At 39.8% G+C, this 25831-nt stretch overlaps 1 protein-coding gene across 4 annotated transcripts; it reads left to right on the top strand.

Annotated features, from left to right (window-relative positions):
- The first annotated feature begins 278 nt into the window (after positions 1-278).
- Positions 279-19050, top strand: LOC121900126 (calcium homeostasis endoplasmic reticulum protein). 4 transcript variants are annotated; one of them, XM_042416129.1, is made up of 20 exons: positions 279-466; positions 1695-1868; positions 4685-4723; positions 6423-6592; positions 7423-7560; positions 7663-7814; positions 8255-8366; positions 8912-9001; positions 9840-10056; positions 11411-11586; positions 12706-12960; positions 13126-13321; positions 13414-13664; positions 14115-14248; positions 14725-14811; positions 15724-15870; positions 16892-17005; positions 17097-17191; positions 17373-17558; positions 17769-19050. In XM_042416129.1, the coding sequence occupies exons 1-20, from the start codon at positions 442-444 to the stop codon at positions 17804-17806; spliced, it is 2796 nt and encodes a 931-aa protein (XP_042272063.1). In that variant the 5' UTR covers positions 279-441; the 3' UTR covers positions 17807-19050. The 4 variants fall into 4 exon arrangements, with proteins under 4 accessions (XP_042272063.1, XP_042272064.1, XP_042272065.1 ...); XM_042416130.1 differs by having other exon boundaries at positions 11411-11574; XM_042416131.1 differs by lacking the exon at positions 4685-4723.
- The last annotated feature ends 6781 nt before the right edge of the window (positions 19051-25831 follow it).

Consider the following 25831-nt stretch of genomic DNA (forward strand, 5'->3'; position numbering starts at 1 on the left):
AGCACAGTGTAGCACTTGCATACACATACCTCTATTATTATTAAATTATTAAAATATTCCTGTCTGAAGTCCAGGCCATAGACTGCATAGCCTAGGACATGGGACAGACAGTGAAAACTATCCGCATTAATCTTAGCTGTTGTGAAAAAAGCCGGCTCCATGCATACATATGACTACTACATTTCTCAGCGAAAAGCAAAGAAACGAGAGAGTAAAACAGTGACGCGATCATCCCCCTGCTCCCCGCACGCGGCGCTGTAGACAAATCAGACAGTTACTTTCGTGGCGCTGTTTCTGTATCATAATACTTCCGGTGTAACAGTGTCCATGCAAGTGGGTTTTGTCAATTTGTATCAACCATTTAGTGAAATACAGAGCGAGTTGACTGATTTCTGGACTTTATATTAAGCTTCAGCGGGTTCGCTGTAACTGAAGCCAAACATGGATATCCCCAACCCCCCCGAAGGTGAGTGTGACGCTGCACCGTTGTATGGTTTCCATTGAGCGTTCGCTAGCACTCATGCTACCCGGAGCTCCTTTTGTATAAAACCATACATCCATGTATACCACAGCTAACAGAGCCGCTGACTAACGTTAGACACGTTTGTAGCTATCTAGCAGGTATTTGTGCAGCTTACACCTTTGCAACTAAGCAGTATGAATAATGATGTGTGAATAGCTGGGTAATGGCTAGCTAGTTCGTTGGTTCTTTTTTTACTTAGCTAATGTCCACAGCTAAGTTGGCAGTTTCCTTTTCTTTTTTTGTTTATAAATTTGGTGCCGTTATCGATATAGTTAAGTAATGTAAAAATGGGTCATATTACTGTATGTAACATGATCACCGCGTACCCTACAGACAGACTGCTGTGTGTGAAAGCAGACTATAGATTACGATCGTTCAGGACAGTCCCATCCGCTGCGTGGACTGTCGTTGTTCAATTTGTACGACGTGAACTAAAAAAAGTTTTCTATATATTGTTGCTTCATTCTATTTTTGATCTTCATTTAAAACTATGTGTTTGTATTTATCTTGTTGTACCAAAGTAGCAAGAAGGTGTGTCACTTCACGCTATCAGGATATGAATCAGAGTTCTAACTTTTTAAAGGATAGGTTTACAATTTTTCAACTTTTTCTCATTTTTCATTTTGTGCAAAGACACATTTAAAAGTTGATCTTAAGCTTATATGAGGCTTCAGCAGTCTGAGTTAGTCATATCAAGTGGATATCTGCAACATTTACAGTCTTTTTAGCATCAAATTCCCTCTTTGTATTTCCTCGGGCAGTGTTTCCCTGTTGAGCTGCGGTGGAAGTAAAGTAACAAAAAGAGGGACTTTGGCACTAAAAAGACTGTAATGTTGAAAGATATCTACTTGATTTGACTCATTTGGACGCCGATGCTTCATATTAGCTTCAGATACATTTTAAATACATTTTTACATGGAAGGAGGACTGTGGATTTGTCCCCCATCACTTACATTGTAAGTGCATTATGAAGGGATCTTCTAATGGTCGGTATGGACAGGAGATAAGATTATGCAAGAAAAAACTATTTCAATGTTCATTTGGGCACCTGACTGTTGTTTTAAGAAAGACTTGAAAAATTGTGACCCATCCTTAATCATGCAGTGGGTGATCACTTTTATTTCTGAGCTCTGATTGTATTTTTCTCCTCTTCTTTTCTGTCCTTGTGCAGATCAAGAGCTGAGGAATGTGATTGACAAGCTGGCCCAGTTTGTCGCTCGGAACGGGCCAGAGTTTGAAAAGATGACAATGGAGAAACAGAAGGACAACCCTAAGTTCTCCTTCCTCTTTGGAGGAGAGTACTTCAGCTACTACAAGTGCAAGCTTGTTATGGAGCAACAGCAGCGTATGTAGTTAAAGGGACAGTCCACTCTAAAACCAGAATTTTCACATAGATATTTGTATGATATTGGAATGTTCAGTTCATCTGGTATTAAAGATTAATAGGTTCTTCCGAGAACTATAGAAGCCTATAAGAAATCAATGAAAATAATCAAAGAAAGCTTTTATCGTAGAATAAAAGACCAGGTTAATAAGCAGTAATAAACTGTTACTTGAACTCTCCAGGATCATATTAATAATGTGTATTCTGTTTTAGAGTGTTTTTCTTTCTTTTTGTTTATAGGCATCCAAAGCCTACTTTACTAGCATCCCTACCAAGCAAACAATGTACCTCCTCACAGTTGTGTTCTCAATGGAGCAGCAGTGCAACCACAAGCTGCCTTCATCTTCTAGGCCGCATTTTCGCCGCGAATCCACATGGAGCTGATCTGTGCTGAACTGAATCCAACTCGGAATTCACTCTTTATTTGAAAGAGCAAATCTTTATTTTGAGTGGATCTGGGTATGGACCCTCAATATGGTTTTAGGACAGATTAAATTGTAAATTGTGTCTGTAGCACTAAACAGTCAAGTACCCACGGTTGGCATCCAATGACAACGGGTTTTTCTTTTTCTTAAATTTTATCAGATATTCCATGATTCAAATAAGAATGTGGTCAATTTTATAGTTAATTGTATTTAGTGGTGGACACCTCTCTGCCTTGTTGATACATAATAACTGGCAGGCTGGCACGACCAAATGGAACATAGCAAATATTGAAAATCAATGAGCAGGACTGCTTAATGGAAATATTGGATTGCAATATAATTTCTACATTTGACTTAATACTTTGATATGTCAGGTATTCATACCTGTGTGGATAGGATTTAATCATATACAGTGTAAAAGTGCATACATCCTGATAGAGGATTTTATTCATACCACCCACCTGAAGTTCATGTACAGCTGTATTAATTAAGACAGTTATAAAAACTTGTATGAAACATTGCTCATTAAAGTAGGTTATTGTAAGAAGCATGTATAAGTAGGAATCTGTAACCAAATTCAGGTATTGCATACCACAGTACCCAGCCCTTAAACAAGAACCATGTTCCTAAATCTGTGATCTAGTAAATGATCTCCTAAACCTATTGAGCACCATGACTCGGTGACATGAATTCAGACTCATCCCTTGTGGCTTTGTAGCAGAAACCAAGTTGTTAGCTGTGACTGAAAATGTCTGGCCTAGTTCACATCTTTAAAAGTAAATTCTGGTTTCATACAAACTGGGTCTTACTGTGGTAGTTTTTTGGCTATCATTCCTACCAGTAGTAATAATGTTGGACTTTGTTGAGAAATCTAACAGTTACCTGTTTGAGTACAATGATATCATAAGTGATAGAAATGTTATCATAAGTGATAGAAATGATGGCCAAAGGTTCAAAAATAAGACCAATGTTGTAGTAAACTGGAATTTTCTTTTAATATTTGATATCTACTTTATTTGTATCCTCTATCCTGTGCACCAAATGAGATGTAGTGTGTGTATATGTATGTATCCGTCATGGTAGGTACAGGTAGGTCAGAGCTGAATGCATATTCTCTTCTCACTGTATGTGAGAAGCTTACATCTGCACAACTAAGTAGTGTTTGTTAAAAGTGCAAAAGCAGAAAATATCAGTTGAATTAAAAACTCAAGAAGTCTGTGCAACATCTGCATAGTAATGCACCGCTGTGTTTATGAGCCCAACCATGTGTTCATCCAGTAAATAACACAACCTGCTGGTTGTGTCACCAGAGGTTCATCAGGGTCCTGCATTCCCTAACAACCAGACAAGCAGTGTGTAGACACATGATGTCAACAACAGTTGATGCTAGTCAGTCAAATCTTAGGTCTCTACTAGGGCTGCAACTAACGATTATTTTCTTGATTAATCACTTGATCTAGAAATTTCAGAAAACATCACAATTTCTTACAGCCTGAGGTTATCAGATATCTTATTTTCTCTGACCAAATGTCTAAAACTCAAATATATACTCAGTTTGAAAATGCAGCAAAATGGCATTTTTGCTTAAAAACTGACTTTTAAATTGACAGTTAATTTGATTATCAAAATAATTGCCGATAATTTTCTGTTGATCGACTAATCAATTAAGTGACTAATCGTTGCAACTCTACTGTACTGTATCTGCCAATGCTTAAAGATGAAATTGAAGTTAATCACAGGACCTCTGCCACCCGCTGCTGTTTGATTATCAGCTGATAGAGATTCAGCTGAAGACCTGCCGCCTCTTATGACCTACTGACCTACTGCCTTCACTCCATTTAAGCAAGATACCAGCAAGGCTAAATGAAAAACTGTCAATCACACCAGTCCTTGTCAGGGACATAATTAGTTGCACCCTTCTTATCATAATATAAGCAACAGAACTTAGCTCCCCAGGCTAAAAGGGACATATATAAATTATTACAAAAATTAGGACAAGGAAATACGAAATGTGGAAAATAAAAGGGAACACTAAACACCAAATAAAAGGGTAAAATAGTGTACATGCAATTTTAATTCACTGAAGCAATTGATTTGAGGGAGAGGAAGAGGATAAAATCAGTGAAGTTATTTAACTGTAGTGTATTTATAGTTTTTTTTATTAATGTCACTTGCTGATGGAGATGCAGTCCAAGCACCTTACAGTACCTACAGCTAGGCTTTGGTCACTGATGGTTGGTCAGATGGCCAACAGCCTGGAAATAACACAGTGTTGTGCAGGGTTGCATGGAATTCTTCTGTCAGTCATGTAATATCACTGAAATGCATTAAAGTTTGCTTCTCTCCACTTAGATCCCTCTACCCACGATGGGGAGGAGTATAAATCTGAAGGTATTTATTGGGAACCAGATTTGTCAGATGAATTCAAAATTTCAGTTGGAAAGTCATATTTTGTTTTTGCACCTTTTTGCTGGACATTATCACACTTGTGCATGAACGCTCTTTTGTTTGTAATCCGTTGCTTTTTTATGTTAGTATATTTTCTTTTTGAGTTTGTGCTGTTTTGTTGTATTAAGCCTGATTGGAGATATCTCTGGAATATCTTAATGGTGCTTATAAAAATGGGCCTAATCCTCCTCCTTGAATCAGTTTGACCAGTCAAACAGAAGGAGGAGCCTGGTGATTTGTCTTTAAGTAAGCCTTGAAGTTTGATCTGTCTCTGGAATAATTCTGCTGACGATTCAGAGGGCAGCTGTAGTGTAAAGGCTGCATGATTTCAACAAAAGTGCAAATGTTGGGTTCATGACACAAGTATCTGCATAATTATCTCAGTTCTTGGAAAAATTGGGTTTCACTACCAGTCTCAGGCCTAGTTTCATAACGATAAAGTGGCAGCAGTGGCTGATAATGGCTTGGTGTGTTCTTCTCTTTGCACTGGCACACACTGCTGGGCCGGTGTGTCGATCCTGATGTGGATGTGTTATGAATATTCAGCTTCTCTCTCTGTTATCTGGAAAGCCTCCGGATAGAATGCACAGACTCAGTCCCTATAATATTATACAGATACCCTGCCTGATGTAAGAGAAACATGTAGTTACAGCAGAATGAACAGAACGTCGCTTTATGACTACTGTATAGTAAATTAAGACTAAAATAAGTGTGGATAAAATGCAATACTGCTGACAGTGAAATGTGATTTTTAAATATTATATATACTATATAGAGAGACAACCCGCATAGCTCATTGTTTTTAATCAACTCCACCTTTCGGTCTTCTTCTGCTATCCTACTCTGCTGTCACACTAGAGGCCTAAATCTTTTTATACCAAGTGTCTGCCATCCCTTTCCAGTTTTGTATGTTTCAACACAACGTTGCAGCACAGTGTGAATTTGGCTAAAAATCAGCATTCAAATTTGTGGAGCCAGTGTTTAACAGAGGGCAGTGGGGCATTTTTTCCAGCAGGCATACCCTGAGCATAGTGAATACCATTTAAAAAAAAAAAAAAAAAAAAGGATCAGAAATTGACCAGGTGTTACATGGCTGATATGATCAACATCCCTGGTTAGAATATGTGTTTAATTATACTAAAGTATTTTGTGACTCACTGCTTGATCTGTAGCAAAATATTGCCACCTTTTTCATCTAATTGTGCAGCCCGGCTGTAGTTGAGTAATCTAATATTTCCGGGTTATGTTTGGAAACCTTGGTGCTTCTGTTGTTTAATGCCAACATGTTTCTTTTCAGCAGCAGCTGTTTCTGCAGTAGTCAGGGGTTAGGATTGACAGTAGTGGTTGCATGTCTTTAACTTTTGTTCGCTCTTCTGCTGTGTCCCTGGAACGTTTCATCTGCTTGCTGTGCGTAAGCTTTTTCATGTTATTTGAGCTTTAGAGGTCACTTTGATTAAAAATGTTTTTTTATTAACAAACAACACAATATCTACCATGTATATTATTTATGCAATACATCTTTCTCTTTGGGCATCTGCATGATGTCAGCAGTTGTACAGCATAAACCCTCCCAGCTCCAGCCCTGAAATCAAAACTTTACCAAACGTCCTGATTGTCATGTTCTCTGCTGCTGTCTTTGCAGACATGTACAACCCAGGTGCCAAAGATGTGGTTGATATGCCCCCTCCACAAATGCAGATGATTGCTCCGCCTCCAATTGCTCCACCTGCTACGCCTTCTATCGATGAGCTTATCCAACAGAGCCAATGGAATCTGCAGCAGCAGGAGCAGCATATGCATACACTCAGACAGGTACCAAGCAAGAAAGAAACCAATAAATAAATCTGGCACAGAGGATATCCTCCCCTCAAGGATGATTTATTTATCCTTTTTGTTAGTTTTTTCTTTTTTCTGCTGGGGAGTCCAATGAATGTCTGAGTAGCCAGCCAGAAAGGAGAAGTAAGTCAGGGAAGGGCTTTGTGTGGTGGCAAGACTAATTCTTTCTGAGAGATATTTTTTACCAAATGAATAAACCCAACTGCATGTGCTGTATTTAAGTCTAATTAATTTGATTAAATTACAACATGTACAGAAGAGTAATCCTGTAACATGGATCAGAAGTTATGCGGGTGAATTAAATACCTGTGAATACATCCTCACTGTTAAAGTCTGTTGTATCTATCCCTGTTACTTTCTGTTAACTCCTGTTACAATTCAGGGAACAACAAGAGAACGGGCAGGCTGAGGAAGAGTGGTTGATAGGGTTTTCTGATGGGTCATTCCATGCCAACTCACCCAGAATTCGGAACATTTCCCAGTTCATGTCATGGATTTTTTTTGAAAAAAAAATTGTGTAAAAACTTCAACCCAATCCAGTGAAAAATAAGCAATCGGTGAGGCTTAGAATACACGTACAAAGAATTGCAAAAATGATGAAATATAGCTCAGAGGGCCAAACTTGAAAAATTCATTCAACTAAAAAAGTATTTGAGTAGAGCTATAGGATTTTGCATGGTCCCATGAATTTAACAGAGGTTTTTACATTCATTTTTTCAAGAAAATCCATGACATGAACTAGGAGGTCCAAGGTGAGTTGGTATGGAATGACCCTGATGCATTTCTCTCTGCCTTTCTCAATTTAGGAACAAGTGACTGCAGCCATAGCTCTGGCTATGGAGCAGCAGACCCAAAAATTGCTGCTGGAAACTCAGTTGGACATCACCGAGTTTGACAACCTGCTGCAGCCCATTATAGACACCTGCACCAAAGATGCCATCTCTGTAAGCCCAACATAATGGAGATTCTTTCAGGGTTGCTTATGTGCGTCCAAAATAGTTGAAGAACAGCTTTACATCTCATTCATGTGTTTTTCTGTCTTTCAGGCTGGTAAGAACTGGATGTTCAACAATGCCAAGACTCCGCAGCACTGTGAACTGATGACATCACATCTTCGCAACCGCATCACTGCTGATGGAGCGCATTTTGAGCTCCGCCTACATCTCATCTATTTAACCAATGATGTTCTCCATCACTGGTACACAAGCCTAAATACATACATAAACACATCTGGATCACTTTATTCCTACACTGAGTTGATTAGAGGAGTAATATAATCAGCCTGTTAGGTAGTGTTATATTTCCTTATTACACCTGCAATAACATGAACTCTGATTCAAGAACACATACCTACACAAGAATTAAAACCATGTACTGTGTTTGTACAGTGGTATCAAACATTGAACAAATAGCATAGCTTTTGGCTGTTTGGCATCCATTGCTAATTAATTAACTTAAACTTTTACATATATGTGGACATTGACCAATAATAAAAATAACCTTTAGATGCAACCCTGGTCCAATTATGAAATCTTGTATAAAGTAACTTATTTGGGCATTTGAAAAGGATTTATAATGTGGGCAGCATTCCGTGTTTTCTTCTTGTAATGCGATGTGTATTATAATGTATCATCCTAGCCAGCGGAAACAGCAGAAGGATTTGTTGGCAGCCCTGCAGAAAGTTGTGGTTCCCATCTACTGCACCAGCTTCCTGGCTGTCGAGGAGGAGAAGCAGCAGAAGATCACCAGGGTAAACACCTGCAGATTAAAAGCACGTACATACTGTACTAGGATCAGAACAGTGTGGGTTTGGATTTTAATCCATGTCCATTTTCAACATCTTGAACTCTTTTTTTCTAGCCCCCAGAAGTGAAAGATTATAAGAGTATTTCTTGGCAATAAAATAAAAATCATAATTCATTGAAACTCAACACAGAATAATTAGAATTAAACACATTCACATGAACTTGAATGGAATTTGAGTCACCAGTGTAAAGGCTTCCCCTCAAAAAACATTAGTGATGTTATGGTATAGTGAATGTCATCATGTCAGCTGCACTGACTGGAGTGTATCTTATAGTGTCAACCACATGCTTATATCAACAGACAGTGCAGCAGTCTAATACTCATTCATACAAATGCGTACTAAATATACAGCTTTGGTGAATAAAAGTTCCTCCTCAGTTTCTGCTTGTTCTGCTCTTCATTTATTGAATTGGAAAGCTAGAAAGGATCTGTACCCTGAGTCTAAAGTCATTTTTCTTTGATGATTCCCATCCTCCCCTTCCTTCACAGTTGTTGCAGCTTTGGGAGAAGAATGGGTATTTTGATGAGGAGACAATTCAGCAGCTCCAGAATCCAGCACTGGGCCTTGGCCAGTACCAGGTGGGTAGATGAACAGTTAGGGCCCAATTTTGAAGGCACAGTGACCAACACAAACAGTGCTATGGCAGTTTGGTATTTTTCTGACCTCGAAATTTGCTGCTACAAAATAGCTACACACATCTCTTCCCACATAAGACTGGTTGGTATATATAAGTGGGAGACATCTGATTATAGTAGGCTTATCAATCCTGTGTGCCAATGCCTCCCTCCTGATTTTATTTTTAGCCAAAGTAGTGTCATATTTTATTGCTTAAATGCACCTCTGTGCAAATGCTGTTGTCACATCAATGACAGTATGATGTGATAATTTTTGAAATTCAGTAGAAGTAAAGCTGAAATAGCATTGGATTGATACGATCATACAAACTGCTTCACAACATTTTTAATTAATTTTTATCATGGTGCTATGATTAACTGAAAAAATCATTAAAAAATCCACACCATCCACTTCATGCAGCATATGTGTGCTGCTTTGTGTTCACATTGTGCATCTGCACCTCCAGACAGCAATATGATTTCCTGAAGAAGCATCTTTCCATTTGTTGAGCTAATGTTGTTCTTCACTGCACTTAGCTCAGACCTGTGAGACCAGAGATGGGACTGGCTGATCACCACACCCTCTGATATATAATCTATTTCACCCAGGCCTTGTGCACTTTGCGCTGCTGCACATACATGAACCAAAATAGCAGGTGTACTTGGAGGTAGTCCATGCACTCAAGATATACCGCTTTGCGCTTGTTGCTGCGCTTGCATGATAAAAATCAGGCCCTTAGTGATTTTCATTCACTGATAACACTGTCAGAGTCTCAGATTTCACTCACCCTTGTCCTCTCAGGCATCTCTGATAACGGAGTACGCTGCGGTGGTGCAGCCGATCCAGCTGGCCTTCCAGCAGCAGATCCAGGCTTTGAAGACCCAGCATGAAGAGTTTGTTGCCAGCCTGAAGCAACAGCCACAGCCGCAGTCACAGCCACAGCCGCAGCCTGCCCCTGTAGCACAGCTGGCTATCCCCACAGAGCCTGAAAAGGCCCCTCCTATGACTACACAAGCTGGTGAGAAGACACATGTAATAAAACCAGAGGCACAGCCTGATACAGGAAACCAGAGTTATTGTTTAAATGACAACAAAACCAAAATGCTAATGACCCGTACATTAATACACTCCAGTCACATTCTTATTCAATTTTAAACTTTCTCATTAAGAAAAATCATGTCACACTTGCATAGAACTACAAAAGATAATAACCACTCAACAGTTTTCTAGATGTTTTCATCTTGTCCTCTTAGCTTTGCTGAATAGGTTTGTCTGTGACCAAGGGCCTGTGGTTTTCCAGTATCACAAAGCTGGCTCACTTTTAACTGGGGTAGATCACCATGGTAACCTATGGTGAAGGGTTAATTTGCTTCAGAACACATTAACTTCAGAGGACTGGCTCAAATGGCTCGACTACTGACTGACACATCACTGCAAAAATCATTCCGACAAAATCCTGACAGGGATATACTGCAAATACTCTTATAAAGAGTTTATAAGAGCAATAGATATTTTTTTTGATTAGTACAATGAGTTTGCTGTTCCAGGCTCTCCATGAGTTCACTCTGGGTTTGAAACAGAGCTTCTAAAAAACAGGGATAGTTTATCACTCTTAATACACAATGAAGAACAGTAATAGCTGTGTTTTAATAACACTTAATTTCCTTCAGTGCCTCCAGGATTCCTTACAGTATAGATACCTGTTACATTCCAGCACTTTAGCTCATGAGGTGATTTTGTGATGATAACTGGAAATACAAAATATACCCACTGTTTTCTTTTATTAGAGAATTAAATCCTCACAGTATTAATTATTAACAGCATATACATTTTAATTATAACATTTTGGTCAAGTAGATTTCATCAGGCATTAACTACTGTTCTCCTCTCTTTTAACTTTTTAAAATGTATCTCATATACTAATAATAGTTCATCAAAAAGACAAACAGCAAAAATATTCACTGTATACTACTGAACATGTTGAAAATGCCAAATGTATTTAAAATGACATGTATAATAATTCCTACACAAGTTTTTTTAAACTGTAAATCATGCAAATATATTTCAGTAGAGCCCCAGATTAAAGATATAGAATATGTCCCCTTTAAGAACTCTGCCTCTTTCATGTGAATATGCTCAGAGTTAGAAGGGTAAATCCAGAGTTATCAGAGCCAGTTGATAGCCAGGTCTATGATACCAGTTATTCGGGATCACCAGTGTGTTACGCGGCTCAGTGAAGCCAGGTAACCCAAAGAGAGCCAAACTGAGTTGAACTCGCTTCGTGATACAGGCCTCTGGTCTAAATTGGGCAAGTACATGTATGTGTGTTTATGTTTTTTGCTGTAATGTGTCTGTATGTGTGTTGTGTGCAGGGGATGTGAAGCCTCCCATGCCAGGTCCTCCTCCAGGGGAGTTTGATGGAGCTTCATCCAGACCTCAGGACCCCAGCAACCCCAGTGGTCCCTCAGATATCCCCTCCAACAAGCCTGCGTGGTATGACCCCCAGCACATGGGTCCCTGGAACCCCAACCAGCCGGTAAAAGTCTGTGTGAGCGTGTGCATACTTTCTTCAGTCTGTGTTTGTAGGTGCTTTGAGATGCAGCAGCTCAGTAGGGTTTGGACAGGAAGGTGGTGGCTGATCTCTGCTATCCATCACCTCTACCTAACATCCCAAAGAAAATGTATTCTAAACTATAAATGGTCAAATTTACAAGGACGCATATTGTGAGTTTCAAATCAGCCAGCTCCACATGTTCAATCATCAGTGGGTTTATATTGTGTGATGAAGATGACCAGTGTAGTAGGGCAATGTAGTAGCTGTGGGATAGTGGTCAGAGTTGTAAAATCCTGTCTGTGAGCGTTACAAACTGCTGTGTGGTGTTTTTGGCATCTGATCTTTAGAGTCTTTAAACAAATTGATCTGTAGCTTCAACAGGACTTCCTGAATCGTATTTTATTAGCCCCTTTCACACACGCAGTCTGTCCCCGAAATGTTCAGGAACATTTCCTGCATGGGATCATGTGTGAATGGGAGCAGGAGTCGACGTTCAGGGAAATCTGTAACGCCAATTTCCCACCTCAAGACCAAATAACATTTCAGAAAGACGCTGGTACGGCTGTGTTGTGAATGAAAGCAGTAACATTGCAGGGAAGGGCACATAAAGACGCTTTCACATTGATCGAGCAAACCAATCACAAGACTCAGCTGAATAGAGGAGACAGTGCTATTTTTTTGAATGTTTAAATATTTTAAATAAAATGTTCACACTGTTTTCCAAATGTTTTTTTCACATGACTTTTAACTGTATTGATTTCATAAAGCCATATCGATTATTCAAAGCTCTGTCAGGTGCTGAGCCTTGCTTAAGCTGATTATTCAAAATCTTCAATCTGATGGAGCTTTGAATAATCATGGCTTTATGAAAGCAACACAGTTAGTTACATGAATAAACAGTTACAAAGGAGTGTGAACATTTTAACGTTTTATTTAAAACAACACAAAAATGGCAATGTCTCCTCTATTCGAGCGCCGGCTCCCATTTAAAAGTCTGTGTGTCTGTGCTTCATGCGACAATATCACAGCATCATGTTGGAGTTTGTGTGGTTTATGTGTCACCTCAGGCAACAAGCAACTCTCACCTACTTTCTGACTGTTGTCTTTCCCCAGCCTCCTTTTGACCCAAACCAGCCTCCCCCTCCTTGTCCTCCTTGGAACAGCCATGAAGGGATGTGGAATGATCAGAGGGACCCAGGGAACTGGAGTGGAGGTCCACCCAGAGAAGGAGGCCCCTGGAGTGGTCCTGGTGGGTCTGACCCAGGCCCCCCCTCTTGGAACTCATATGACCAGCAGCCACCATGGGGGAACCAGCCTGACCAGCCCCCCTGGGGCCAGAGGGAGCCCCCATTTCCTCCACGCATGCAGGCATGTGATTTAAATTGCTTTGCTATGATTTTTTTTACCAGTTTTTATTGTATTGCATTGTTCACTAGACATTTACCATCTTTAATTACAGTGTATCTGAGTCTGAATGTGACTGTGCTGCTCATTTACATGAATTATTGTATTGTCTAACTTGGATTTTCACAGAGACCTCCCCATTTCAGAGGGCCATTCCCTCCCCACCAGCAGCCACCTCCTTTCAACCAGCCCCCCCCACCACCACACAATTTTGGACGCTTCCCGCCACGCTTCATGCAGGACGACTTTCCTCCAAGACACCACTACGACAGGCCGCCATACACCCCACACCGCTTTGACTACGCTCAGGGAGATTATCCCGGAGGTGAGCGCAGAAAAACAATGTTATTGATCAGCAACTCTGCTCTAAAGCTGCCTGTTTCCGCACATCTAACTGCATTCACTACCGTTTACTAGACATGCCAGGTCCTCCTCCTCCTCCTCCCCACCACCATCCCAATCAGAGGCTCCCTCCCCCAGGTATGGGGGCTGATCATCCTCCATGGGGTGGAAGCCAACACCCAGATTTTGGCCCACCCCCCCACGGCTTCAACGGCCATTCACCCCACATCCGTCATCGGCAGCATCCGGTCCAAGATGACCCCAGTCTGGTGCCCAACGTGCCCTACTTTGACCTGCCAGCTGGTCTCATGGCTCCACTAGTCAAAGTAAATCACCTACCTCAGATCTGATGACAAGGGCATGAAAATAAATCAGAATGTTATCAGGTTGTGAAACTGCTCAGCTGACAGTGTTACTTCCTTGTTAAAAGAAAGCCAGCATGATTAAATGCCACCAGAGGAGAAAAAACAACAGTAAAGACTGATCCAGCACTGCCTCTTTGGCTTATAGATCAGATAGGTTACAAGACTGTGAGTAGTTTACAGACAGGTACTCTTGGAAAATAGAATTAAAGAAGAATGACAGTAACTTGTTGTGTAGAATTAGATTATAATAATGGAGGCTGATCCAGACCTACCACAGCACTGTAGTTTTCAAAATAGAAAAGTCTGTAACAAAACTGAAAGTTGTCTAGTAAATAGAAAATATATGCACTAACAGACTAGAAGTCAAACCAGGTCTGCATGTCTCATGATCCTGTACTGTCTATTGCTCAGCTTGAGGACTGTGATTATAAGCCTCTGGATCCTAAAGACATCCGGCTGCCCCCTCCCATGCCACCTAGTGATCGGTTGCTAGCTGCTGTGGAAGCTTTCTACAGCCCTCCATCCCATGATCGACCCCGTAACAGGTACATACACACCAACTCTGTCTGCAGGACAAATCTGACTGAAATTAAAAATGTGATTTGGGTAATGCATCAGAATTTTCCTCTTGGTCCATAAGTGGCCATTGTTTTTTGGTAATTGAAAGAAAGAGTTGAAGAAGCGATGTAACCACTGCAAAACACTTGAGTTTTATTTTGACCTTTTTACAAGTAAAGTTTGCTATTAATGTTAATTATGTACAGCTGATGTAATCTACCATAGGCAATGCTTGTCATGTAAACCTACGACATGGTCATTACCAATAAAAAGAAGAGATTTTATCAATTTGGAACTGGATGCAAAATGAAACTGGCTATGGGAACTCACCCTAGTCATACAATGTCTACTTTTTCACTATTGGCCTTTCAATCCCTTAATTTTCTCCAGTCAAGTTCTCCACTTTGTAGTTACAGTACTTTTATTAGCTATGCTCAATCGCTGTGGTTTGTTCCTCCATCAGTGAAGGCTGGGAACAGAATGGCTTATATGAGTTCTTCAGGGCCAAGATGAGAGCCAGGAGGAAAAAGGGACAAGAGAAACGCAACAGGTGAGAGTCCTCTTCATCTGGATCTTTGTCTCTTGTTATGACCCAAGCACGAAAGTGCCAGGGGCCTAACGGCCTGAACATGTATATTTGTCAATATTGAGTCATAGTCATAGGGCCACCTGATGTCAATAGAAAGTCAGCCTCATGTGACAAAATCATCCAATTAAATGACATTTACATAGTGTGGTCTACACATGATATACAGCAATATGATGTATTATTTGTGGGTGTTCACTAGAGCCACATAGTGGACACAGGAAGTGTTATCTCCTACATGCAATGTCCAATATTCATAAACATGTATATCCATGTCAGTTGCCCTCTGGTAAATGTATTGCTGCATTAATATTTCAGTTATGTAGTGTTGCCTATGGGCAACAGGAAGAGAAGCCTGTTGACACATAGTTCATCAAACGTATACACAATTTCCAGTATGTCATCTCCAGCAACACGTACTGCACACAGGAAATATTTTCCGAATTCACACAGTGTCCGATAATCCTGAACATTCAGAGCCATGTTAACGACCTCCAGTAGTGACACCATGGCTGCTGCTTCCACCGATGCGCTTGAGGTGCAATGGTCCGTTCACTGCCGCTTGCAGCTTTAATTCTATCTCTTCCTGTTTCTGTGTGACGCATATTCAGAGCTTACAGCTTGTGTTGACAGCTTTGTAAACGTCTCTCACAATGGGCTTTGGAATGTCCCTCTTTTGTTTATTCTGGTCATAGATCTGGTTAAAAAAGTCTGTTACCGGTTAACCCAGAAGGCCTTTTTTAGGGAGGAAGTCGCCATTGGTGTATTAAGGCATGGAGACACATGACCCACAGGTTTATTATTTCAATTTTCTGCTCCTCCTTCCTGTACCTGTCAACCCCCTCCCTCTCTCCCTTTGTGGTTTACTTCTTCCAGTGGACGTGGAGGCAGTCGCTCCAGAAGTCGCTCTCGCAGCAGAGGGAGGTCTTCATCTCGCTCCAGCTCTCGTTCCTCCAAGTCCTCCAGGTCACGGTCACGTTCCTCTCGCTCCCGCAGCCGCTCCCGCTCCTACTCACGATCCAGGTCTGAAACACACACATAACACACAGATGTCTGTATGTTACCTCTATGCTGATATGTACATATGTACAATACAAGTCAAAAGTTTGGACACACTTTAATATTCAAGGGAATGAGAAAGTGTGTCCACTTTTGACTTGTACTGTGCATACACAACCAGTCAAAAGTTTCAGAACACCTCAGTTTTCCCAGTTTTTATTGAAAGTCCAGTGAATAACCTTAAATGGTACAAAGGTAAGCAGTAAACTGCCAGAGGTGAAAAAACAAACAAACAAAAAATGTTTAGATTACCAAAAGCTGAAAAATTATGTAAAATTTCAGGGATCAAGTAAGGGGTTAACTCACAGCTTTTCTGCAGCAATGGAAGTAAATGAAGCCTTGAAAGTTGATGTAAACAATTCCTACAGGTGTCCCAACTTGAGTTGATTTAGTTCCAACTCTGTGTTTGTATAAAAGCATGGAGGAGGAAGCGTGATGGTCTGGGACTCTTTTGCTGGATCCGGAGTTGGTGACTTGCACAAAGTGACAGGCAACCTGGACCAAACAGGCAAACACAGCTTCCTGCAGAGCCATGTAATACCTTCTGGTATCTGGTCAGGGGTTTGTCCTACTGAAAGATAATGATCTAAAACATCCCCCCATACTGCCTTTGGAAAAAAAGAACAAGACAATAGGCTTCAAATCATGGAACCAGCATAGTCATCAAGCTGGTTTGGGATGAACCATTTTTATTTTCACTGAAAACAATTGTCTTTATTGTGATGTGATGTCACATCTGCTCAACCAATCAGGTTTGACAGTATTGTCAGCAACCACTGAAAGAACCTGGACCTTGGTTTTCACCTCCTGAGCATTGCCCATATTTAGCTCCAGGAACTTGTTTCTGAAGCTGAGAACAGCGGAAACAGAAGCAGAACTTGTGACAATGGATACATGTAATGTTATGTTTTAAGTTCTGTGAAAGCTATCCATGCTTTAAACTTGAGGCACTCAGCCTAACATGTCTTAACCTACCTTTCTTTAGGTCCAGGAGTAGATCCAGGTCATCTCGAAGTCACTCTCGCTCCAGATCCAGATCTCGTTCTCGGTCACCTGGAAAGAGACGCCGTGGCGCCAAATCCAGGAGCTCCTCCCCTCCGTAAGTCCTCTTCACTGTCGCACTTTCATGAGATGTTTTCATTTTTATACTTTATAATAGTATAGATGACCACCTCCCCTGCTCTCTACAGCTCCTCGTCAGTGTTGGGGGCTCCTCCCTCCAAACTGACTGCAGATAACAGGCTAGGGGAGGAGAACAAGGGCCATCAGCTGCTGATGAAGATGGGTATGCTTTTGTTGTTTTGTTTTTTTAAGATAAGCCGCATGTTTATATTTTCCAGTAAGAATGTTTTATGTGTTTTTAATGTGGAGGTTCTCAATCCTGAAATCTACAGGCTGTATTTGGGAACATGAAGCATGTAGTGTAGCACGTATCCACTGATTCCTTTTGTGTTGACCTGCTGTAGGCTGGAGTGGTTCAGGAGGGTTGGGAGCCAAAGAACAGGGCATCCAGGACCCCATCAAAGGAGGCGACATCAGGGATAAATGGGACCAGTATAAAGGTGTGGGAGTGTCACTAGACGACCCTTACGAGAACTATCGCAGGAACAAGAGCTACAACTTTGTCGCCCGCATGAAGGCACGAGAGGAAGGTACATTAACATCTATCTATCTGTCTATCTATCTATCTATCTATCTATCTGTGTGTTAACATCTTCACCTTTATATGTTGTCAGTCATGTCCATGTAGAATAAAAGGAATAAGATAGCAGTGTTCTAGTACAATATGTAGCTTACTGTACTGTTTTCACTAAAATAATTTCTAAACAAAATTAAACAATTCTTTTCTTCCCATGATTCAGTCAATCGGGAACCTCAGGAGGCCCCCACAACCGACTGATGGCATCAAACAACCTCCCCATCTGCTCCATCACCACCTCCACCAAGGATCTGAGTCTCACTGTCAGTATTCCATCCGAGATTCTAGTCAGAGATCCCAAATCCTTCTTCATTCCTCAGAAACCAGAGTGATGATACAAAGTAGCACCACACTAGGTGGAAAAAGTGCAGCTCTTCTGTTCTCTGCAATTGCAAAAGCATGGATGAGTTTTTCCAAACGAAGCGTCAGCATTTCAGATGGAACAGTCGGCACCAACAGAAGTAACGCTGCAGAACTCAGCAGGATTCTCATATTAGCCTTTACCGGGACACTGCTACTACAGTCTAACTCACTCATATTTCACTTCCAATGTTTCTGATTTTAAATAAATCAGAGTTTGAGAACTCCTTCAGTGTGTAGGTTGATAACAGTGCTGATTCAGACTGTGCCTCAGCATTTATGATAGCTGCAGCAGTGCTTTTGATTTATGCACACATGTCAACAGTTGAATGAAGAAGTATGTTAAATTATTTTAAAGTGGGATTTACAGTTAAATATGTTCCTCTCCCTCTAGTTGTTTGGTTAAAGTGTCAGTTTCACCCAAATAAAAAAAAAAAAAAAGATTTCATTTACCTCTCATGGTATGTACAATATAGATGCATTCAGTTTAATCTGCTGGGGGACATTTTGAAAAATAAATTCATTTTTGAAAGTTTATTTAAATTCAACAGCAATGTTTGTTTCCAAGAATAATGTCCTACTTACTAATCTACAGATCTTACTATGGAACTACTTTCTGCTGAATAAATAGTCCTCGTGAAAACTGCTCACTGTGGGTGGTGTCAGTAATCTCTCTGGTGGAGATCTCCAAAATTTTGTGGAAACATTTACACATTTTTAGCACTTGTGTAAGCTGACCCTTTGAGACAGAATGTAGAATAAGAAGGTGAGGTGGCTCCTCTTTTGAATCTTTTTTCACTGCTGATTATTGATACTTTTTCATGTAATTACTTCCTATTCTGAGTTATGTAAGTATTTCATGTAGTTGTAGTATTAAAATAAATCCCCCAGAACAAAAACATCATAAATATGAGATACATTTTTTTTGTCTCCACAAACAGTGTAGAGACATAAGCAAAATAAACAGAATTTTTTTTGCTTCATGTATATGTAGAAGGAAGGAGCAGTTTTCAGTGAGCAGATCAATTTTGTTCTGACGCCACTGATAACTAGTCAGTTTAGGACTTTAAATAACTGTAATGAAATGGTCCCTTGCCTCAAGTCTTTTTTTTCTGCCATTTTATCAGAGTTGAAATTGTGAAAAGGTGCCTTTACTTAAGTGTGTTGTGTAGTATGGATGCCTGTCTCTGCCACAAAAGAAAGAAAAGTAAAGTTTGAAATGATAACAACATTAATGTTAAGTCCACATTATGAGATACAGTACTAAGTCAAACTAACCTTACTATCTTTATCTATTACAACTTTCCTTTATCATAATCTCAGAGTAAATCAAAACTATTACATTTAAATGTCATGCAAAATGTTTTGGCTTTTATTATTTTTACATGGTATCATTTTGTTTTAGCATCTCTTTGAATTTAAAAGTCTGACTTTTGGCTTACTATCATAATTTGGATTTTGTATCTCATAATTTGAAAATACCATGAGTATTTTTTTTTTCATTCCTAACATTTCATCTGTTGGTTTCTTAGCTCCAAATCATCATCTGGCTGACATTTGTATGTTATTTATACATATAGTAAAGAGTTTTAAACATTTGTAAAGAACCCATATTTTAGTTTTTCCATTATTTTTAGGACACCAGGTATTAATGATATTATTGATTTTTTTTTTTTTTTTTTTTTAAGTTCCCTGCCTTAAGTCTGACAACCGGAGGTCTTTTATACTTTCCAGCAGAACACAGGCTGATTTGACTTCCACTTTGAAGTGTTAATGCAGTGCTGTGTCGATGCTGCTGTTAGACTGTATGCATGCATGATGTAAAAATTGTGTCAGTGTGGGTTAACTGAGGACATTACAGTTGAAACCTGAAACATGTCTGCCAGTGCAGTTACGTGCTGGACCTGAAGGGGAAGGTAAGAGTCAGACAGCCCATCACTGGACTGGATTATGCATTCATTTAACCTGGGGAAAGCTTACTGAGTTTACACAGGAGAGCTGTTCACCAAATGAAGGAGAATTCATGATATAAAAGACATCAAACCAGGTGTCAGCAGCTGGACCACATACTGTCTGAGAATAGGAGACAATTGTAAGAAGAAGATAGAGCAGGTGCACACAAGAACACCTGCACTATTGTCAGCTCGGACACAGGGTGTTCTCATAAGACTTAACTTTCTGCGAAAAATATTTGGTACCAAGTGGAGCAGCACTTTCCCTCTGTCTCTTAGGAGTTCATAGTGTTAACTGTTTCTAGGGCCAAACACTACAAATGTAGTATGTCAGGTTCCATGTGTTTGACGACTGATGACATTATACCTAAATCCCAGTGAAGTAATGTTATTTCTTGTAGGAGAATGATTAACCTCATTACAGCATCAAGCAGAGAGTTGGACAACTCAGTAACTACTGTCTCGAAGATGCCACTCACTTTCTCACTGTCATTAATTACAATCGCACTTTTTTTTTTTAATTCACTAAAGATTTAGTAAATGTAAATGATGCTCACCTCAGAGGGGATACATCAGATGCAATTTTTATTACATTTTTGGACACAAACTTTTTGCCTGACCAGCTGCTTTTCAAATAAAAATGCTCTAATTCCAGATAGTTCAAGTTTGATAACTGCAGCACCCATGAAACAAATCTAAAAACTCCAGGATAAAAGCAGTACTTCATGGCAAAATGTAGCTTTTCCTTAAAGGTTGATTTTCCTTTTTTTTCCAGTCACTCGTCTGTATACACAAAAGCACATTTACACGCACATTCTTTCTGTAGCTAACACACAAAGATCACAGTTTAAACTTTACTGAAAATGTTGAGGTAACATGTTGAACAACAAGACAAGTTTTTGCCTTTGTCAAATTGATGGCATTAATAAAGTCCAAATTTATATTTAATTTTATGATTAATTTGTTTGTTTTTGTGTAATTTGTATGTCAGTATTTAATGGTAGCACTATTTACCCCATCCCCATGCTCATTTTACCCCTACCTTGGGGTAAGTTGTGCCATAGGAGTAACTTTTTTTTCATTGTTCTAAAACCATAATAATAAAACTTGTTTTAATTTCCATGGGTACACAACAACCTGAGGTATATATAGTAATTATGATTTGAAACAAATGCACTTTCATTTTGCAATAAAATCATCAAATGTAAAAAGTGGCTCATGTTACCCTATTCTCCCCTTATCTTTGGGTTCATATATTGTTTTTTTTTATAAAATATACTAGAATATGTTGAATTTGCTAGGGATCTAGCGATTCTAACGATTTTAAACGCTGGTTAACTGCTCTTGATGTTACCACTTTTGATGATTTGTGTGATTTGGTTATTTCGGAGCAGTTTAAAAATATGCTTCTAGGCTGATCTCTACCTTCTCCTCTCATCTATCAGGCCAAGAGTCAGTTCAAGAGGATGTCTACAGCTAATAATGTAGAGATCCACATCCCAGTCCCCACTGACACTGATTCTCCTTAATTTAAGACCACTGTTGACAGCATCAAGTGGATCCTAGAGAACAGCAAGATAGTCTGGTCCATTAAATCCTTCCCTGTACATCTAATAGGGATAGGGTTAACAATCAATATCATGAATTAAAATATTTCAGCATGGCAGTATTAGGCATATTTTTATTATCATGCACAGATAAATGGGGTAAAATGTAATTTTTTTAATGTCAGTTTATTTTTACTGTCTATACTAAGAAAATGGTAAAGCCAGTAAGTGTAGTTTTTTTTCAACCTCTCACTGTGTCCTGGTGAATTTCAGGGTGGCAAAGAATACCTTATGAGAGCCCCCTTTAGCCTGCTCAGTGTGGAAGCAGAGGACAAGCAAGGCCAGCCTCTTATCGATGTCAAGTTTGAGATCCCCTTCTTCCCCACCTCTGGCATCCAGGTAAGAAATCGGGCTTCTAAAGATAGTCTGATAGAGGAAATGTTCATTATAAGCTTCTCTGTTATATCAGTAATTAAATGTGGAAGTGATGTCTTGTAGTTCTTCTGTACTGCTACAGGGGTCAGTCTCGGATTTGTGTAAATGTGTCCGCAGTCACTGATGCAGACACAGGGTGGCACTGTTGTCAAAGGAATAGAGACACAGAAGTGGATGGCAGGAGAAACCATCACTGTTCTTGTGTTTCTGAGAGTCCTCTCAATACTCATACCTGTAATAAACCCTGAAAGAAACAGGGCACTCCAGAAACAACAGCAATGATCAAAGAGACCACGATTATACTGTGTATATATACACGCATACATTCAAAGTCTGTTCACTAGTGAGAGCTGCACACACACCGCAAGTGCTTGACACATTTAAGAAATCTAAGCGATTCAGATCTAGTTTTACCAACTTCTGTTGTGTGGCCAAATACTATTCAAACTCACAAAACTATTTAAAATTCTAATGGCAATGCTGCTGTTTACAGATACTTTATGTCAGGCCACGAAAAGATGACATTTTGGGTTTTACTCAATGTAAGCATCAATGAAGCAGAAATTAGGTTTTGGCCCATGTTTTTATGTTTTGATGTTATACTGCAGCTAGTTTAGACGCATACCATATATCAGCAACATCCACTTCACTTCCAGTTGCTGACCTCTTTTGCATATCATATATATGTTTTCTGTCTCTCTCTGCACTTTTAACTTTTAATCAAATAAAGGCAAAAGTGCCAAAAAATACTCCTAAAAAATAAACTGTGGCTGGAGGAGCAATGGGGAAGCTTAATTAGTGATAGCAGGCGCTTGTCTGCTAACACTTATAGAGCCAAACTGAGCTATGACAGCCAAATGTTCTTGTGTGGTCTTGGAGCAATCAATCAAAACATGGAGTCAACTATGGTTGATTTAGCATGAAATACAATTATTTATAACTATTAATGTTTTTATTAAAAATAGCCTTCATGGATTTGTCAAAAAATATACAAAAGATGATTTCAGGTAGTGTTTGGGGGAGCTTTGCCCATTCCCTTTGCACCCTCCCGCTGCCATGCCTGCTGCCAATCACAGGGGAAATAATTTTTTGTAAACTTGCTGGCTCTGAGTTCATCGGTTTCCTGTTAAATATGAGCATTTCTGAATGTTGGAGACATTGAATATGACACAAAATACAGACGTTAATGTAAAAGACAATTCCCCTTCTTTATAACTTGGGTTTTGTTTTCATTTCAGTCAGTAATGCTAACAATGTATTCACCAAAGTAATGGCTGAGATCAATAAAAAGAAGTTTGACCAGTATAGAAACACGAGTAGTGAGATGATCAGACAAGAAATAAACAAACCTCAATTTCAAATAATCATCTTCAATTTGAACCTTATGTTTTGGTGGAAGTGACAGACTGTTTTTGTTGCAACATGGAACACAGTGCATCACAAGATGACAATATATCATGATGAGTATTTAAAAAATGAAAAAAACCCATTATAGATCTGTCTATATAAATAACAAATAGCAGGAACCACCAAACTGAATAAAATAGACTGGCTAGATAGTTGGGTGAACTCCTCAACCACCCGCTGAATATTTGTATCAGCCCAAATTGGAAAATCTGATTTGGGTACAGTCCTAATGTGTACTGTCTTCCTTTGCAATTAGGGATTATTGGCCATTTTTCAGGTCATTCAAGTGGTTTAGATAATCTGGTTGAACTGTTAGTTTGTTTACAACCTATCCTACTGACTGAGTACTTGTATTTCTTGACCTGTTGGACCTATTTTTAGTGATGTCACCATGCTCCCAGATCTCAGCTATTAACTTGGTGAATGCAATATTGTTATAACTGATAAACTGATGGACAAAAACACAAAATAACAAAAGACAAAAATAAGACCCAAGTTTTAATAAACCAGAAACTATCCCACAATTGAAGCTCAGTAGTTAAACTGTTTATTTGCTGCCCTACTGTTAGAGGGATGACATGATTCAGTCAGTAGGTTTTGTTCAGAGGAAATAGATAAACAAGGCAGCTATTGTGTTGCTGTTGGTTCACTATAAGTGTAAAAATAAACTCCAGAGAGTTAGTTGTTAAGAGCTGAACCACAAACCTTCACCAGCCTAGCAGGGCTCATTGTGAAACCAAAGCCAGAGATGTGGCCTTCAATTAGCCCGGGCATTTTTATCATCATGAACCCAGATCCACTTCTAACCCAGCCACATTTACCTCATTGGCTCAACCTCAACTAATGGCACCTTGTAAAGACAGAGACTAGAAGGGAGGTGGGTGGTGGAAAAGCAGTTTTCTCAAAATAGCTGCATGGCCTTGGATCAATGGAGACATCATTAGAGAGATGCTCCCATTAGCTGCTGCGAAGCTTGCTATTACTGTGAGATCACTTGTGATGAGGAGCTATTATGTGGCCTGAGGCAAGACCCCCAAGGTTCCTGCTAGTACCACACACACACACACACACACACACACACACACAACACAACACAAGATGCCACAGAGATGTGGTGGCAGCTGAGTGAGGGGAGCACTTCTTAAGTCTGTTCTTATTAAAGGGAGCATGCTATTGTGGGGAGGGGTACCGAACTGTGGGAGGGGCTTGGGCGTCAAATGTCGCTGGTACTTGGTGAACAAATGTTTGTATGTTCCACATCTACTGTGTGAGTGTGTGTGTGTGTTTCAGTCCACTGAAAAGAAAAAAGAACCACATTGTCTGTTTCTTAATTATAGTGGAATGGCGAATATCAGTATGAAAAGGACAATCGCACACACACACACAGTAACCCACCAGATATAACCCCACAGTGATAATAAAGGGAAGTTGACTGTAAAAGCTGGTTGAATGGTGCAAGTGTAAGTGTGTGTGTATGTATGTGTATGTGTATGTGTGTGTGTTTGTGTTTGTGTTTGTGTGTGTGTGTGTGGTGATGTGTTCATATGTCTGTGACTTTACTACTTACTGATTAGAAGTTACACCGGGAGGCTCGTTCATTCATCTCCTGCTCTTTACCCGCTGGTGGTAATTGTTGTCATGTCCCTAGCAGCTTGTACTCTTTTTACCATCAGGGAAAGTGCAACTCAGACAGCAGTTCGGTATGTCAGAATCAATAAATGTCTTACATTATGGAAGTAATGTAAAGTTAAGTCTTTTACATTCACATTTGTTCATTTGGCAGATGCTTCTGTCCAAAGTGACATACAAATGAGGTACAATCCGAGCTACAAGGATCAGGGAGAAGCCTTTGAGAATAAGCACCTTGACATTCAGTTCCACATTCCACCTAAGACAAGTGCCACAAGGCTTGCAGGTGCTTTCTGTAAGTGCCTAGTACAAAACTTTAAAACTTTTTTTTTTAATGAGAGAGAGCCTGAGAAAGACTGAGATATAGAGCATATTAGGTGCTTAAGTACTTTTGGAAGAGGTAGGTCTTCAAGTGTTTTTTAAAGACAGAGAGATATACTGTTTACTGAATTGAGTTTGGCAAGTCTTTCCACCAACGAGGGACCATACAGGAGAAGATTTTGGATTTTGAAGGTAAGATTAGTCGTTGTTCATTTTCAGATGGTAGGGAGTGAGAGGATGCATAAACCTGAATGAGGGAATTCAGAATGGAGGATGGTGCTGTTCTAGAGGCTACTCTGTAGTGAACAATAGTCACTTGAGCTTAATGTGAGTAGCAACCGGGAGCCAGTGGACAGTAATGAAAGTGTAGTGACATGAGCTGTTTTTGGCTGGTTGAAGACCAGATGTGCTGTTGCATTTTGGACAATCTGCTGAGGTTTTACTGTGCATGCTGGCAGCCCTGCAGGAAGGGCGTTAGTAGTAAAGGCGAGAGATGACCACTGTCTGTACAAGGAGTTGAGTGGCGTGCTCAGTCATCAATTGTCAATCAATGACGCCCAGATTTCTAGCAGACT

The sequence above is a fragment of the Thunnus maccoyii genome, chromosome 7 (assembly GCF_910596095.1).
Source record: "Thunnus maccoyii chromosome 7, fThuMac1.1, whole genome shotgun sequence".
Lineage (NCBI taxonomy): Eukaryota > Metazoa > Chordata > Actinopteri > Scombriformes > Scombridae > Thunnus > Thunnus maccoyii.

Excerpts from the sequence above, each read along its gene's own strand:
- LOC121900126 (XM_042416129.1), top strand. The coding sequence starts at position 442 with ATGGATATCCCCAACCCCCCCGAAG. Across the intron at positions 7,815-8,254 it reads AATGATGTTCTCCATCACTG|CCAGCGGAAACAGCAGAAGG; the intron begins GTACACAAGCCT and ends GTATCATCCTAG. Across the intron at positions 13,322-13,413 it reads TCAGGGAGATTATCCCGGAG|ACATGCCAGGTCCTCCTCCT; the intron begins GTGAGCGCAGAA and ends ACCGTTTACTAG.